The 17,810-nt window shown below is 36.5% G+C and overlaps 2 protein-coding genes across 2 annotated transcripts; both read right to left on the bottom strand.

Moving 5' to 3' along the window:
* Positions 1 to 2,291: 2,291 nt before the first annotated feature.
* Positions 2,292 to 13,367, bottom strand: LOC113345010 (neurofilament heavy polypeptide-like). Its single transcript, XM_026588868.1, has 10 exons — positions 13,304 to 13,367; positions 12,206 to 12,717; positions 10,762 to 11,463; positions 8,965 to 9,684; positions 7,680 to 8,400; positions 6,392 to 6,946; positions 5,076 to 5,716; positions 4,322 to 4,414; positions 2,892 to 3,840; positions 2,292 to 2,697 (listed from the first exon to the last, which is right to left on the bottom strand). The coding sequence occupies exons 1-5, from the start codon at positions 13,365 to 13,367 to the stop codon at positions 7,915 to 7,917; spliced, it is 2,484 nt and encodes an 827-aa protein (XP_026444653.1). The 3' UTR covers positions 2,292 to 2,697; positions 2,892 to 3,840; positions 4,322 to 4,414; positions 5,076 to 5,716; positions 6,392 to 6,946; positions 7,680 to 7,914.
* Positions 12,585 to 16,718, bottom strand: LOC113345027. Its single transcript, XM_026588884.1, has 4 exons — positions 15,662 to 16,718; positions 14,835 to 15,116; positions 14,002 to 14,711; positions 12,585 to 12,717 (listed from the first exon to the last, which is right to left on the bottom strand). Exons 1-3 carry the CDS (start codon positions 16,664 to 16,666, stop codon positions 14,268 to 14,270), a joined length of 1,731 nt encoding a protein of 576 aa, XP_026444669.1. The 5' UTR covers positions 16,667 to 16,718; the 3' UTR covers positions 12,585 to 12,717; positions 14,002 to 14,267.
* Between the last annotated feature and the right edge of the window lie 1,092 nt (positions 16,719 to 17,810).

Raw genomic sequence — 17,810 nt, 5'->3', positions numbered from 1 at the left:
GAACCTTCACGACCACGGTATATGGGTGTGACCGTTTTAACGGGTGTTTTTCAAACCTTGGCTTGAACCCTTCAGATAATCGGCTTAAAGCCAAGCCAAGCAAGACTTCTCGGATTCAGATGTTGAATCAGAAACTGGAAAAGCAAAACAAAACATAGCCTTTTTAAAGAAAAAGCTGCAGAATTTAGGCTGTGGCAAAAAGGAGATATCCCCCATTCCCAAAAATGCCTGTAATTTTTTTTAGATTTACTTCTATACTGAAACAAGTGCATCCTTATCAGCAGTAGGGCTGCACACGGTTCGGTTCGGTGCGGTTATAGGTAAAACCGTTCAACTAACCGTGTTCGGTGCGGTTATCACAATTGAAACCGTAGCCGAATTGTTCAGTATTCGGTTCGGTTTTTAACCGCACCGATACTGTTCGGTTACGGTTCGGTTCGGTTTTCACCTATACCCTGCACCTGTATATAAATATATTCTGAAATTCTTAATAAACTGATACTACATGCCATACTTAAATATTGATAATATAACCATAGTCTACAGATAACCAAAGTTGAAGTTCACAAACAAGTTAGTCAAAGTCTTAAGTCTAAAAGATAACCAAAGTCTGATGAAACGAAAGTTAAAAGAAAACGATGTTGCCAATAACATAAAAAGACTGCAGTCATCCATTTGATCTTCATTTCTCAAGTTAACCAAAGCTAAAAGACTGCAGTCCATCCATCTCTCAAGCCAATCTCCTTAATCTTCATCCTTCCCCAAAATTTCTGCAACAAGAAAAACAAGAAGAAATAAGATAAGAGAAACTAACAGATAAGAAGAGAAACTAACAGAATGCAAAGAAGAATACAAACACTTGGATGAATATGAATTATGATTGCTGATGTTGTTGTTACAGCAGGTGAGAAACTAACATATAAAAGAAGATACACTCATTCAAATTTCAAGTCAAAAGAGAAGGGATTCCATTACCATCTTCAATGTTGGAATTGTCATCAGGTACGTAGTCACATAGGAAATCAAGAGAGATAGGTTTCTGCAACCAGCTTTGCGTACAGAGAAGTGCTTCAACTGTCCTGGCAGATAGCGAGCTTCTCCATGGAGTAAGAATGCGTTTTCCAGTACTGAATGCAGATTCCGAAGCAACGGAGGACACTGGTATTGCTAAAATATCCTTTGCCATCAGTGATAGTACCTTAAACAACCACAACAGCAAATAGTTTTAGCTAACAGTAGTGGGTCTGATCATGAAATGAGACCTCCAAAGAAAAGAGCAGAAACATGGGTTTCTGAAGAAACAAGATTATTAATAAATTTGAGATCACCAAGTATGTGTACTGACAAATGGAGAAATTTATTAAAAGAGTTTAAGAAAATGAAGCATCACCAAGATCGTGGTACTATTAGCCTGCCACCATGCTAGTTTAAGAAATTTATTAAAAGAGTTGATTAAGCAAATACCTTATACTTGGTACTATTAGCCTGCCACCATGCTAGAATATCAAACTCCTTGGTAGATGCTTCACAGTCATCAAGCAAATACCTTTCAAGCTCTGACTTTGGATGAGTATTGTGAACATTCATTCTTCGCCTTTTCTTCCTCGACTCAAGCATATCCTCAATGTTCTCTTCTTGCACACAAACAACCATGTCATCAACACCAGCAGCAGATGTTGAGCCAATACCTAAGACATGAGAACAATCAATAGTAAGTAATGATGATAAAATAAATAAATAAATAAGCAATATTAGTAATGAACTAATGATGATCAACAGTAAGTAATGATGTCACCTTCCTATGCATTGGCATTTGAATACATGTTGTTGTACTCATCATAAAGTTTTCCCATATCTTGTTTCACAGCTTTCAAAACAGTCGTAACCCTAAAATCATCTTGCTCATACAAACATTCAAGATCAAATTTCAAACCAAATTCTTTCTCTCGAGGATCAAGCAACTTAGCAAAATACATCACAGAGTTCATATCTTCATAATCCCCCCAATATGCGTTGTACTTTTTAAACATCATTTCTGGCATCTTAGAAATATGAGGATCTCGGTTTCCTATAGCTCTAAGACGAACCAACTGTTCATGTACCAATGCCAACTGCCAAAGAAATTCATGTGAAGTAACCTGAACTGAAGCTGAGAACCTAACAGTAACATCAAAGAAGATTTTCAAACACTTAACAAGACACCTAGCATATGACCAGTCTGCAGCATATGGAGCATGATGACGATGAGGTTTGTTCTTTTTCTTAGTATTATTCTTTTTAGACACATCTACTTCACATTCAGATTCACTAGATGAACTATGATAATATTCTTCATTATCAATTACAACAATATCAGCATCAGTATTAGGCAAAGCTTCACATTCAGATTCTTTGAAAATATACTTATCTCGAAAGCTCCTATCTTCTCTTTCTAACCTCTTAAAGACTTTTTCATAAGGAATGGCAGCATCAAGCATCAGATACGTAGCATTCCACCTGGTCTTCACATCTAGGAAAACCATCTTCTTACAATCAATCTTCTCGAGAGCAGCACATTCCTTGAATTTGGCCAACCTAGAGGGAGAGCCGGTAACAAACTTGATAACTGATCTGATCCTTCCAATGGACTTGTGATACAACAGCACAGCATCTTTGACAACAAGCGCACAGACAGTTCATCAAAGAATTATTTTCTAGCTAGTTCATCAAACAATAACAGAATGAAAGAATCAGTTGCAAGCACAAAAATATACAACAAGCACAAAGCAACAAGTACATTATAAAGAACTAATGGCTATGCAAGATTATATGCTATCAACCTAAAGAATTTTTTTTCATATTGAATCAGTTTCAAGTGTCATAATGAATAGAGCCAAGAAAAGTAATTATACCTGCATGTACTGAGATCTCACTTTTGCTCCGGTCCAATTGATGACACTTGTTTGAAGATACTCAATTGCCACACTATTTGCACTGATATTGTCCAAAGTCACACCAAAAAGGTCTTCTAGCCCCCAATCCAGCAAACATTTCTTAAGCATTTTCCCAATATCCACTCCAGTATGACCCTTGATCAAGTAAAACAGAATGATCCTCTTTTGAAGCTTCCAATGGATATCAATGAAGTGCACTGTCACACACATATAATTGAAGTTGTTTGGAGAAGTCCATGTATCAGTTGTGAGAGAGACTCTTTGTTTACTTTCCTTGAAGTATTTCTTCAACTTCTCTTTCTCATCTTTGTAGATGATTAAAAGATCTCTGTAAATTGTCATCCTGCTTGGCACCTTGAATCTAGGCTCCAACTGTTCACTGTATCTTCTAAACCCTTCTCCTTCTACAATTCTAAATGGAAGTTCATCTATGATGACAAACTCAGCCAATCTTCTTCTACACATATCCTTGTCATAACTTACAACAACCAGTTGTGATGACTGTCCTGGTCTTGGAGGTGGAAACATCAAATTCTTCTGACCCTTCTGCTTCTTGTTGGGATTCTGAGGGCATGTGCCTAAATGTGTCTTCATGCTGGAAGTGCCATTTCCTCTGCTATGTGCTTGCAATTTCTTCTTACAATGCTTACACTGAGCTTGTTCTTCACTGAGCCTTACAAAGTCATTCCAAACTTTTGATCTAGTTTTCCCCTTCTTCTTCGGTACAACCTCAGGTGCAGGGTCCTGTGTAGCCTGCTCTATAGCTTGTGTTTCTTGTTTTGTAGCATCAACTTGAGGTGTTATTGACAGTGTCACATCAGTAGACCCAGCTGCAGGGGATGGAGAGGGAGATGCACTTGCCATCTTGCATCTTGATAATGAAACTGAACTTGATCCAATCATTACCCTGCCAAACAACCAAAGGTAAACAAGTTAGTTCTTACTTCTTAATACAAGCATTCATATTTCTTAAAACAATCAAGTTAGTTCTGAACTTGATAATGAAACTAAACTTCATTTGACACTGCCGTGTTACTCAGTTTAAATTAGAAATACATTTCAGAGTGCTAGCTCATAGTGACCCTGAGTTTCAGAGTGCTAGCTAGCTAGCACTTGCAATTTCAGTTTAAATTACACTGCCACTGCACAGCAATTTCAGAGTGCTCAACCATATCAACATTCGACACCCATTAAAAATTTAAACCCCTTTTTCGAAATAATTTACATCATTCAACATTAAACCATATCAGTACTCAACCAGATCCTAAATCACTTCATTTTACATCAACTGACCTTTTTCAAAACATTTTCACAATAACAAACCCTAAGTTCAAAACATCAATCAAACAGAACAAGTCAAAATGAAGATTGAACTGGTTAGTAGTTACCTGTAATCAGACTCCTTCCTTCCCTTAACTCAAACTGAATGATAATAGCTTTCAGACTCCTTCTTGAGTTCCTCCCCTCAACTCAACCAAAACCTAAAATAAAAAACCCATGACTGTAATCAGAAAAATAAGATTTGACAAAAGAAATTGATTGATAAACACAAAACAACAAGCAAACCATTTCGAAGAAAGAAACTCTAAGTCCTAACAGAAGAATAATTAAAAAAAAAACCCTAGAAATTGAAAAACAAACAAATCAATCGAAACGAGAATGAGAAATAGAACAGGGGATCTATTTACTTACTAGATAGAGCCAAGGAGGTGGTGGTGCTCTTGATGGAGGTGGTTTAAAAGATCAAAGTGGTGGTTCTACTGGTGGTGGAGGCGACTGGGGTTTCAGACTGAAGAGCGAGAGCCGAGAAGAAGAGAAACGAGATGAAAACTTCTGAAAAAATTAGGGTTCCGAAATATATATGGTGTAGGCTTTAATCTAGACGGCTAGGATTAATCAAGATAAAAACTAATCGACGGTCCCTATTAATCGGTTTTTCGGTGCGGTTATGGGTAAAACCGTACACCGAACCGTAGATCTAACGGTTATTAAAATGAAAACCGTCACCGACCGTTGGATTATCGGTTCGGTTCGGTGCGGTTACGGTTCGGTTATGCGGTTATCGGTTCGGTTTCTGTTCAGCACTAATCAGCAGTACAAAAATTCTGAGAAAATAAAAAGTTAAAAATTCAAAATTACTACCTTCACCAGAGACAGGATGCGACAAGATCAAACAACTAGGGAAATACAGAATAATCGAAGTGGCCTACTAATATTCCTTCATAAACCTCATTTCAAGTTTTTCGAGTCTTTTTTTCATCATCCCAGCCATCCGAACTTAAGTCTTCATCCCACATAATTCCACCAGTGACAAAATCGCAGGTCAGATAATCAGAAGTATCTGAATCATACGAACAACGTCCCAGAACCACCATTAGTCTATACAACTGGTCCAACTACTTCCGATCCGGGTGTTTTTCCATTAGGTCTTTCTCGTCAAGCTCAACATCCCAACAACCTGTCCAATCCAAATCCACAGTTTGAGATGATCTAAAGGACTGCAGATGAACTGATAACCAAGCCATTTCAGGTATTTCAATTTCTGCATAGTGGTTGCAATTGCATGAATCTTCATCTTGGGGATCTCGAGTACAACCTCTAATGGACGCATGCCTAGTCTAACCCCTGCGAGGAATTAACAACTCTTGTCATCCCAACATGTTACTACTTAATAGCCTATCACTGATGCTAGGGGTTTGCTTCAATCTGGAGTTGCTGCCATTAACAACGTCACCCTATAGAGCTTCCTGGTTCACATTTATCACATCCAAAGACTTCAAGACCTGCAATACAAAGATTTTTTATTTATCACAGTTAATAACTTCACATTAACTACGTAACTGTCATAGATTCTGCAACTACAAGTTACATCAGTATAACAAAAAACATCGGTATGGTTTATACGTTTTAACTAGTTTGATCAGGTTAAGAATCATCCTCTACCTTTTTCTTTGATCGGCGAATCATCCTCTACCTTAACGTATTCAACTAACAACAAGCAATACAACCCATTTTTGTTTTATCCTTCTCAAAAGTCTGTGTTCACTTGGGGTAAGCTATAGATTTTGGAAGAACTTCATGAAGCAATGAATCGGAATTTTACTAGGTCATTGATAATTGCCAAAATTATAGGTAACATTTGTGCTAACACACAATCTATCAAGTTAGAACCTAATTAACATAAACAAAACAAGTCAGAATTTTCTTTATGATTATGGTAAACTGTTAGAACGGAATAGTTTTAAAAACACAATTTCAATCCCACACAGCAGGAAGTCGCGTTTAAGATTGCGAGGGAAAACCAATTAAAGATCACATCACACACTAGGAGATAGTGATTTCCCTTTCAGAAATGAATATAGTAACAGAAATTCATGATAAACCGAAATCTTTACCCTAGATACACAATACTGAAATAGTATAGATAAGTCAAAAATAAAAAGAGTTGCAAGATTTACCTAATAGGCTAATACCCTTTCTCGGTTGGAGAGTGAATATCTGTTTCGAGCTGGATAGGTCCCAGCGGTTTTCTCCTCCTACTTATCTTCCTCTTCCTACTTCGCAGCACTACCTTGAACTTCCTCAACCTTTTTCTTTGACTTTTTCAAAACCTTTTTAGGCCTTTTGGCTTTCTTAGGTTCTTCCACGGTATCTAAAACATGACTATCTTCTAATATTTCCTCAACCATAGAGACAGCAACCTTTTCTTCTACCTCAGACTTGTCCTCTTCTTCTTTCTGTGCATCACAAACTTGCACTTCCTCCACTTTTTTCTTTATCTTTTTCAAAATCTTCTTTGGTCTTTTGGCTTTCTTTAGTTCTTCCTCCTCCTCCAACTTTTCCTTTTGGTGTACAAGATCACTCAGTGAAGTATTCTTCTTAGGTTCGCCAACTTCACTGTTGTTAACAACTTTTGCCACCTTTGGTAGAGCTGCTACACTCTCTGTAGCCCTTTCTGGACAAAATGTTACTTCTTCATTTTGTGAGTCATCCGTCACAGGCCTAATAGGTGCCTGGTAATAAATTTAATACAAAAGAGGTTACAAATTTCAGACCAGCTAATGTGAACAATAACCATAAGAATTTTTTAATGTCAATGAAATGCATCGCTAGGTGTCTCAAAGATGAGTGAGTACGGATTAAGCAGAATAGTATATAATGGCCTACTTTCAAGTTCACAATAATGCTGTACAGTTAGTATGTGAACTGTTCATTGAAACGGTAGACATACATTCACCTAAAGTATACCCTAACTAACTAACAATATAAAGATTTGAGTAATTTGAACTGAATGTAGCGACTGTCCACCTAAAAACATACTAAGTAAAAGATCAAGGACATAAAAGCTCTCCACACACTAAACACATACTTTAGTTTCAAGTCAACCTGCGAATTTTCGCACCAAACTACCAAGTAGGAAAAACACATAAGAGCACCCAACTTTATTACTAGGTCACAAAAAGATTCTTGCAAGGAAAACACAAATGGAACTTGAAAGCAGCCTACACATTATACTAACCTTCTTCAAACCAAACACCAAATCAAAAAACTAAAGCATGATTTTTTTGCACTCAAAATGTAAGTGGCAAGTAACAGGTACACACATAATTCTCATTTTGGAGAGCATAAAAGAAGCATACATACAGAAAATATGCCAAGGAAAAGCAAGAACAAATGAAGGTGCCTACAACACATTCCATGTTACTAACTGAATAAAGGAATACTAAGCAGTGAAAGATGGTATACCTGCAACAGCTTAGGAACTTTTACATCATACTTGATCTCAGCAGTACCTTGCATTTGCTTAGCTTTTTTCTTTGGCTTTTTCAAAACCTTCTTAATTTTTTTTTGTTTTCTTCCACTCTTCCACCTCATCTAAAGAAACTTTACTCTTGAGCACACTTGCTAGACTATTTTCTAACACATTCTCAACCATAGAAACAGCAGCAACCTCATCTTCTTCCTTAGACTTATCATGCTCTTAATATTTTGCATCATTACATTGTGCTTCCTCTACTTTTTTCTTTGACTTTTTCAAAAGTTTCTTAGGCCTTTTGGCTTTCTTAAGTTCTTCCACGGTATCTAAAACAAGTTTCCTCTTGAGCATACTTGCTTGACTATCTTCTAATATTTTCTTGATGATAGGGACAGCAACAATATTTTCCTCCTCTTTAGACTTTTCCTCCTGTTCATTCTTCGCAGCACTACCTTGCACTACCTCCACACTTTTCTTTGACTTTTTCGAAATCTTCTTAGGAAATTTGGGTTTCTTCAATTCTTGCTCCTCCAACTTTTTCTCTTGTTCCACTAGATCACTCGATGAAGCTTTTTTCTTAGGTTCGCCAACTTCACTTCGGTCAACCACATTTGCCAACTTTGGTAGAGCTGCTATACTCTCTGTCACACTTTCTGGACAAGATGTTACATCTTCATTTTGTGAGTCCTCCATGACATGCCTCCTAGATACCTGGTTATAAATTTAATTCAAAAGATATTAATATATTCAGACCAGCTTATGTGAACAATAACCATAAAAAATATGTCATCGTTGATGGAATGCATCGGTAGTAGGTATTTTAATGAGTGAGTACAGATTCTACAGAATAGTATAAAATGGCATACTTTCATCTTCAAAATAACTCTGTGCAGTTAGTATGTGAATTATCCACTGAAATGGCATTACATACATTTCCTTAAAGTATACCCAAACTAAAAAAATAAGTTTTAAATTAGAGTACTGTGAAAGATTTGAGTCGCGTGAACCGAAATGTAGAAAAAGTAAATGCAAGCTCAGAGTTTATAAAGTAAAATAGCATCCAAGTACAAAGACATGATCAATATGACAAATTAAGTTACAGATCATGCATGTATGTGGCAAGTGACTGGTATATGCGTAAGTCCCATTTTGGAGAGCATAAAAGAAGCATACAGCTAACATGCCAAGGATAAGCAGGAACAAATAAAAGCGCCTACAGCACATTCTATGTTACTAACTGAAAGAAGGAATACTAAGCAGTGAAAGATGGTATACCAGCAAAAGCTCAGGGACTTCCACGTCATACTTGATCACAGCACTACCTTGCACTTCCTCAGCTTTTTTCTTTGGCTTTTTCAAAACCTTATTAGTTTTTTTAGCTTTTTTAGACTCCACCGCCTCATTTAAAGCAACTTTACTCTTGAGCACACTTGATTGATTATTTTCTAACACTTTCTGGACCATAGAAACAGCAGCAACCTCATCTTCTTCCTTAGACTCATCATGCTCTTCCTTTTTTGCTTCACTACATTGCGCTTCCTCCACTTTTTTCTTTGATTTCTTCAGAAGTTTCTTAGGCCTTTTGGCTTTCTTAGGTTCTTCCAAGGTATCAAAAACAAGTTTCCTCTTGGGCATACTTGCTTGACTATCTTCTGATATTTTCTCGATGATAGAGACAGCAACAATATCTTCCTCCTCTTTAGACTTTTCCCCCTCTTCATTCTTCGCAGCACTACCTTGCACTACCTCCACATTATTCTTTGACTTTGTCAAAATCTTCATAGGCATTTTGGGTTCCTTCAATTCTTCCTCCTCCAACTTTTTCTCTTGTTCAAATAGATCACTCGACAAAGCTTTTTTCTGAGGTTCGCCAACCTCTCTTTGGTCAACAACATTTGCTACCTTTGGTAGAGCTGCTATACTCTCTGTCACACTTTCTGGACTAAAAGTTACCTCTTCATTTCGTGAGTCCTCCATGACAGGACTCTTAGATGCCCGGTTATAAATTTAATACAAAAGAGATTATATATAAAGTAGCATCCAAGTACAAGAGCATGATCCATATGGCAAATTAGGTTACACATCATACAGGATAAGGAATTGAAAAATAGTGACTGACCCACCAAGAAACATACTTTGTGAAAGATCAAGGAGAGCAGAAATGCAAGTATTTAGCTTGACATTTATATTTATCAAGAAAATAGTATCAGTTTTTACCATAAAAAATCATAGATAAATACATCATACATAAGGCTAGATGATTTTTCCATAAGCTACATACAGTAGTTTCTGCTTTCATCACCTTCAGAAATCAAAAACTTTATTTCATCTCGACTATGCACAACATATTTTATTGTAGTTAGGAGTCTGAAGAAGAATACACCCTAATTTAGCGAACAACACAAAAATATGTTCGATATATGTTCGATTATAAGTTACAAAATGCAGTGGTAATTTACTAACCGTATTTCCTCGAAACCCTTTGCGGCCCAAAAATAAATAATCAAGCGGAGAACATTCAATTTCCATTACAATGAGACTTCTTAAAACTCTAAATTATTCATACGATGGATGTCATGTTTAGACTAATTGGAGAAGATGATTCTGTAAAATGGAACATATCCACGTCAAAGTGTAGTCCACAGCCCTCATTTATGTGATTTATAGAAGAATAAGTTTGAATAATTAGTAGGTTATATCCATTAAGTTATCCTTGCACTACAAAGAATGATTTACGTTCAAGTCTGATCTGCAAACTTTCTCCACAAATTACCAAGTGGAAACACACATAAGAGGTTTCCAAACATTAAAAACAAAAAACAAGCACCTATTACTAGGTCTCATACAGATTCTTGCCATTGCAAACACAAATTTACTTGATTGAGCTTACACATTGTACTAAACTTCAGTGGAAAGTGACGGGTACACACATACTTGTCATTTTGGAGAGCATAAAAGAAGCATACATACAGCAAACATACCAAGGAAAAGCAGGAACAAATAAAAGGGCGTACAACACATTCCATGTTTCTAACTGAACAACGGAATACTAAGCAGTGAAAGATAACATACCTGCAACAGCTCAGGGACTTCTATATCATACTTGATCTCAGCAGTACCTTGAATTTCCTTAGCTTTTTTCTTCTTCGGCTTTTTCAAAACCTTTTTGATTTTTTTAGCTTTCTTCGACTCTTCCACCTCATCTAAACAAACTTTACTCTTGATCACACTTGCTTCACTATTTTCTAACATTTTCTCAACAATAGAAGCAGCAGCAACCTCATCTTCTTCCTTAGACATACCATGCTCTTCCTTTTTTGCACCACTACACTGCTCTTCCTCTAATATTTTCTTTGGCTTCTTCAAAAGTTTCTTAGGCCTTTTGGCTTTCTTAGGTTCTTCCACGGGCATACTTGCTTGACTATCTTCTAATATTTTCTCGATGATAGGGACAGCAACAATATCTTCTTTCCCTATAGACTTTTCCTCGTCTTCCTTCTTCGCAGCACTATCTTGCACTACCTCCAAATTTTTCTTTGACTTAATCAAAATCCTCTTAGGCGTTTTGGTTTTCTTCGATTCTTCCTCATCCTCCAACTTTTTCTCTAGTTCCACTACATCACTCGATGAAGCTTTTTTCTCAGGTTCGCCAACTTCACTTTGGTCAACCACATTTGCCACCTTTGGTAGAGCTGGTATACTCTCTGTCACAATTTCTGGACAGAAAGTTACCTCTTCATTTTGTGAGTCCTCCATGACAGACCTATTAGATGCCTGGTTATAAATTTAATACAAAAGAGAGATTATATACGGCAGGAATAAAATAGCATCCGAGTACAAATACATGATTAGTATGGCAAATTAAGTTACAGAGATAAAGACTGACCCACCTAGAAACATACTTTGTAAAAGATCAATTATTCAAACGATGAATGTCATGTTTAGACTAATTGGAGAAGATGAGTATGGGAAATGGAAAATATCCAGGTCAAAGTGTAGCAGTCCACAGCCCTCATTTATGTGATTTATAGAAGAATAATGATTTATAGAAGAATAAGTTTGAATAATTAGTGGGTTATATCCATTAAGTTATCCATGAATAAATTACTGTAAGTCGACCTGCAAATTTTCTCCACAAATTACCAAGTGGAAACACACATAAGAGCTTTCCAAACATTAAAAACAAAAAACAACCACCTAACTTTATTACTAGGTTTCATATAGATTCTTGCCATTGCAAATACAAATGGAACTTACTTGCAGCCTACACATTGTATTAAACTCTTAAAACCAAACAACAAACCAAAAAAACAAAACATACACCGAGTAGTTTTCTTGCTGTCAACATGTAAGTGGCAAGTGACGGATACTCACATAATTATCATTTTGGAGAGCAAAAAAGATGCATACATACAGCAAACATGCCAAGGAAAAGCAGGAACAAATAAAAGGGCGTACAACACATTCCGTGTTTCTAACTGAACAACGGAATACTAAGCAGTGAAAGATGGCATACCTGCAACAGCTCAGGGACTTCTACACCATACTTGATCTCAGCAGTACCTTGAATTTCCTTAGCTTTTTTCTTCTTCGGCTTTTTCAAAACCTTTTTAATTTTTTTAGCTTTCTTCGACTCTTCCACCCCATCTAAAGAAACTTTACTCTTGAGCATGCTTGCTTGACTATTTTCTAACACTTTCTCAACCATAGAAACAGCAGCAACCACATTTTCTTCCTTAGACTTATCATGCTCTGCCTTCTTCGCAGCACTATCTTGCACTACTTCCACATTTTTCTTTGACTTTATCAAAATCTTCTTAGGCGTTTTGGCTTTCTTCGATTGTTCGTCCTCCAACTTTTTCTCTTGTTCCACTAGATCACTCGACAAAGCTTTTTTCTTCGACTCACAAACGTCACTTGGGTCAATCACATTTGCCACCTCTGGTACAGCTGCTATACTCTCTGTTACACTTTCTGCACAAAAAGTTACTTCTTCATTTTGCGAGTCCCCCGTGACAGGCCAATTACCTGGTTAGAAATTTAGTACAAAAGACATTATATATTTCAGACCAGCTTATGTGAACAATAACCATAACAATGTTACTGTTGATGGAATGCATCGCCAGTAGGTACTTTAAAATGAGTGACTACGGATTCTACAGAATAGTATATGATGGCATGCTTTCATGTTCACAATAATTCTGTACAGTTAGTATGTGAATCATCCACTGTAATGGTACACATACATTCACTTAAAGTATGCCCTAACTATTTAAAAATATGTTCTAAATTTGAGAACGATGAAAAGATTTGAGTCTTTTACACTGAAATGTAGATAAAGTAAGTGCAAGCTCAGAGTTTTATAAAGTAAAATAGCATCCAAGTACGAGGACATGATCAATATGGCAAATACAGTTACCGATCATACAAGGCAAGGAAATGAAAAATACTGACTGGCTCACTTAGAAACGTACTTTGCAAAAGATCAAGGAGAGCAAAAATGCAAGTATTCAGCTATGGATTTATATTTATCAGGAAAATAACATCAGTTTTTACCATAAAAATTCACAGATAAATACACCGCACACAAGGCTAGATGTTTTTTTTAATAAACCAGATAAACCGGATACAGTAGTTTCTGTTTTCACCACCTTTGGCTCTCGAAAACTATATTCCATCTCGACTATTCACGACATATTTTATTGTAGCTTGGGGTCTGAAGAAGAATACACCCTAAATTAAGTGAACAACAGAAAAATATGCTTGATTAAGTAATCAAAATACTGTATTTCCTCGAAACTCTTTGTAGCATAAAACTAAAATAATCAAGTAGAGAACGTTTAATTACTGACACAATGAGACTTCTTAAAACTCTATATCATATATACGATGGATGTAATGCTTAGACTAATTGGAAAAGATGAGCCAATTAAATGGAAATAATCCATGTCAGAGTTTAGCGGTCCACAGCCCTCATTTACGTAACAAACAACAAACCATGCATAATTTTCCTAGACCATATTTCCATTTTGTACACCCAAAAATTTAGTAATCACATACATATATTTTGATCTTTTAGACAAACTGAGTTGTTACTTGTTAGACAGCAAAAAACTAAAACATACACTACATCTCTTCCTGTCAACATGTATGTGGCAGGTCACTGGTATATAAGTAAGTTCCATTTTGGCATAAAAGAAGCATACATACAGCTAACACGCCAAGGATACACAGGAACAGATAAAAGGGCCTACAGCTCACTCTATGTTACTAACTGAATAAAGGAATACTAAGCAGTGAAAGATGGTATACCTGCAACAGCTCAGGGACTTCTACGTCAGACTTGATAGCAACACTACCTTGCACTTCCTCAGTTTTTTTCTTTGGCCTTTCCAAAACCTTCTCAGTTTTTTTAGCGTTTTTAAACTCCGTCGCCTAATTTAAAGCAAGCTTACTCTTGAGCACACTTGCTTGATTATTTTCTAACACTTTCAGAACCATAGAAACAGCATCAACCTCATCTTCTTCCTTAGACTTATCCTGCTCTTCCTTTTTTGCAGCACTACATTGCGCTTCCTCTACTTTCTCAGAAATTTCTTAGGCATTTTTGCTTTCTTAGGTTCTTCCGCGATTCCTAAAACAAATTTCCTCTTGAGCGTACTTGCATCACTCTCTTCTAATATTTTCTCAACCATAGGGACAGCAACAATTTCTTCTTCCTCCTTAGACTTTTCCTCTGCTTCCTTCTCTGCAACACTACCTTGGGGTTCCTCAAAAAATTTCTCTGACTTTATAAAAATTTTCTTAGGCGTTTTGGCTTTCTTCAAGTCTTCCGCCTCTTCTAACTTTTTTTCTTGTTCCACAAGATCACTCGATGAAGCTTTTTTATTAGCTTCGCCAACTTCACTTTTGTCAACTACATTTGCCTCCTGTGATAGAGCTGCTACACTCTTTGTCGCACTTTCTGGACAAAAGGTTACCTCTTTATTTTGCAAGTCCTCCGTGACAGGCCTATTAGATGCCTGGTTACAAATTAAATACATAAGAAATTAAGATTTTCAGATCAACTTAAGAAGATAAGAACCAACCAAATATATAAGAGACTAAAATTTTCAGACCAACATGAAAGAAGATAAGAACCTAACCTGCAATAACCCAGGAACTTCCACAAGACACTTGATTGCAGCAGTATCTTGCACTTGTTCTAGTTTTTTATTTGACTTTTTCAGAATTTTTTCAGGCTTATTGGCTTTCTTCGATTCTTCCACTTTATTTGAAGCAGCTTTCTGACTATCTTCTACAACTTTATCAACCCCGGGGACATGATCAATTTCTTCTTCCTCAATACACTTATCATCTTCCTTCTTCATAGCACTACCTTCCATGGCTTCTTCCATGACACACCCATTTAATGCCTGATTATAAATCTAATGATATACAAGAGATTATTAAAAGACCAACTTGAAAGATGATAACAACAACTTAAGGTGAGATGAGGAGAATGCACACTTATTTATTAATGTAACAATACTGTTCAAAACTCTATCTGGCATAAAACTAAATAATCAAGTGGAGACCTTTCAATTTCCGATAATACAAGACATTGCAAAGCTATAAATCATTGTGACGATGGATGTCATGGTCAGATTAATCCAGAAATAAAAGTCCGTGAAATGAAAAGTACTTTGTGGTCATCAAATCCACAAAGTTCGACCGCTCACCACCTACGATACTATTGAGTAAATCATAAATGATCTGTAAAACAGGTTTCGAGCGACAATGCTCCTAAGCAGGGGGGATGCAATGCCAATTTATTATCCGCGTGCTAAGAAATATCATACATGTAATATGTTAAAGAGAAAAAAATGCCGGAAATACACTATAAACTAAAAACTGTCAAAAGATTCTAACAATCTACCTCATCTATTATGTCAAACGATTACGAAACAGTAAATTAGTAACAATAGAATACCTCCATTAGTTCCGGAGCATCTTTCTGATACTTGATTACAAACTTCTCCAAGAACGGCTTCTCATACATACTCAAAATTGAAAATAAGGAAGTTTTATTCTTATAAATGAGACCCTTAGAGACTAAACTTCGATAGACGGAAACCCTCGGTATAATCCTCTCTTCCAAGCTAAAAAACAAAGTTGCTGGAGTCTTAACAACAGCCGAGGGACTATAACCCGCTTGATTAACAAAGTAATCCATTGCAGCCATGATTTTCTTCACAGATATAGTCATACAGATAGGATGTGCTTTAAATGCACTTTGAATTTGTTCTTCTGACAAACCCCATTTCTTGTATGCATTAACTTTTGTTTCCCAAACGGATTTCTTCATCGCTGTCAATGCCTGAATACCAGTAAGAAATGCATATTGGTAAGGGTCATCAAAACCCATACTCTTAATCTCTTGTACAGCATCTTTAAATTTTTCATTGCTTATCAAAAGGGCCCTAGGTTGTTGTATTAGAAACTTGACAATATTTGATTGAGGGACACCTTCGTCTCTCAAAGCCTGTATATTGGGCATCATTTTCTCTGCTTCAGCAGAATTCCTTGCTCGTTCGAAGACGGTAAGCACGTCTTTATCAGTACCAACAATGTTCTTGACGAAATCGTAAAAAGGAATAACATGGTTTTCTAAACTACGATTTAGAAGCTTTGGGTGATAAGAAAATAGCTTGATAACTTGAGGTCTAGAAATATCTTTAGAAATGAGATAATCAAATTTGGGTTTAATGTTTTTATCAATATCTATTAAAATGACGTGAGGATGCTTACAGATGATTCTGGAGATGTCTGATTTAGTGAACCCGTAATCCTTAAAGACTGCAAGAACAGCGTCTGGCTTCGTTGAGGATTCGAATTTGAGTGTCTTACAAACAGTGAGAGCTTCTTTTTCCGATAATCCACATGAATTCATCAAGTAAGATATTTCAAATGATGATGATGAAGTGTTGGGATCCATGGCGGAGAAGATTTTACAGTCGCCAGGGGTGGAGAGTTGGGTTTTAGTGAGGATTTTGGGATCTAATTTGAGAGTTTCGAAAATCGAGAGGATACCTTAAAACATTTCGATGGGTTTGGATATGGGTCTGGGCCGAAAGTTGGATAAAGTAAAGTTAGAGATCCGTATCTTGATTCTGTTTTGTTTTGGGCTTTTTGAGGCGTACGAAATGATTTGTCCAACTAGTAAATGTTTTATAAGGGGTATCCTAGGACAGGCCAATTTAATAATTTAATTATTTATTTGGCTTTTATTCTTGATTTAAGAATTTTTAAAAAAGTTTCTTCTTTTATGTCTTCCCTGCAGCGCTACCTGATTTCAATATTTATTATCTTCCACTAATAGCGTGTTTGGATGCACACTCAGAAATTACTTGTTGACTTATGGAAGTCAAAAATTCAAAAGATAGATTGGCAGTAGTATTTCAGAACGACATCTAGAAGTAGAAAAGTCTGTTTTTTATGAAGAAATATTATTCTCAGAAGAACGTAAAACAAAACAGCCGCACTAAGCCATTCTCTTTGAAAACCTAGTTGTTGCGAAAGAAGTGTGACAAGAAAAACAATTAATATGAGGCGAAAGGTATTTTTTATGGTTGGGGGATTTTTCTTGCTATATACCAGGTAGATTTTCTAACTCTTATATAAGATTGATTTAATGAATTTAGAAAGATTATTTAGGATTATTTGTTAAAAATATAGGTAATGGTTTGTCCTTTCCTAACGTCGAGGCATGATGGGTACACTTAACTAAGTTAAGAGAAAAACTTCTCAGTTAAGTGTGCTCGACCGCGAGTAGTTACAAGATGGGTGATCTCTCAAGAATCTTCTGCTTGATGACCGCAGTAGTGCCTTTAAAAATTTCACGCTGCTGGATAACCGCAGTGGGTAAGTGGAAACAATATCGGTGATACTTGGGATACAATTAGGGATGGGTCGCTTGAGTCGGGATGAGAAAGTATGCTAAGCGTAGGTGCAGGATACTGGTCCCCCAGGAGGTGACAAACGTCTACATCACACATAGGCCTTTAAGTACAATTAGTTTCGGAGTTAGCATAAATATATGTAGTTAAGCGTGCTCGGCTAGGAGTAGTTACAGGATGAGT

This window comes from Papaver somniferum, unplaced genomic scaffold, assembly GCF_003573695.1.
Source record: "Papaver somniferum cultivar HN1 unplaced genomic scaffold, ASM357369v1 unplaced-scaffold_80, whole genome shotgun sequence".
NCBI classification, from domain to species: Eukaryota; Viridiplantae; Streptophyta; class Magnoliopsida; order Ranunculales; family Papaveraceae; genus Papaver; species Papaver somniferum.
Note: the sequence above shows the minus strand (reverse complement) of the source record. Positions and strands in the feature narration are given on the sequence as shown.

Bases quoted from the DNA above. Each gene is read 5' to 3' on its own strand.
- LOC113345010 (XM_026588868.1), bottom strand. From the start codon at position 13,367: ATGGAATATAGTTTTCGAGAGCCAAAGGTGGTGAAAACAGAAACTACT. The intron at 11,464-12,205 runs GTATGCCATCTT...ATTTATAACCAG, and splicing joins AAGTCCCTGAGCTGTTGCAG to GCATCTAATAGGTCTGTCAT. The intron at 8,401-8,964 runs GTATACCATCTT...ATTTATAACCAG, and splicing joins AAGTCCCTGAGCTTTTGCTG to GTATCTAGGAGGCATGTCAT.
- LOC113345027 (XM_026588884.1), bottom strand. From the start codon at position 16,666: ATGGATCCCAACACTTCATCATCATCATTTGAAATATCTTACTTGATG. The intron at 15,117-15,661 runs GTATTCTATTGT...GTATATCATTAG, and splicing joins ATGCTCCGGAACTAATGGAG to ATTTATAATCAGGCATTAAA. The intron at 14,712-14,834 runs GTTAGGTTCTTA...ATTTGTAACCAG, and splicing joins AAGTTCCTGGGTTATTGCAG to GCATCTAATAGGCCTGTCAC.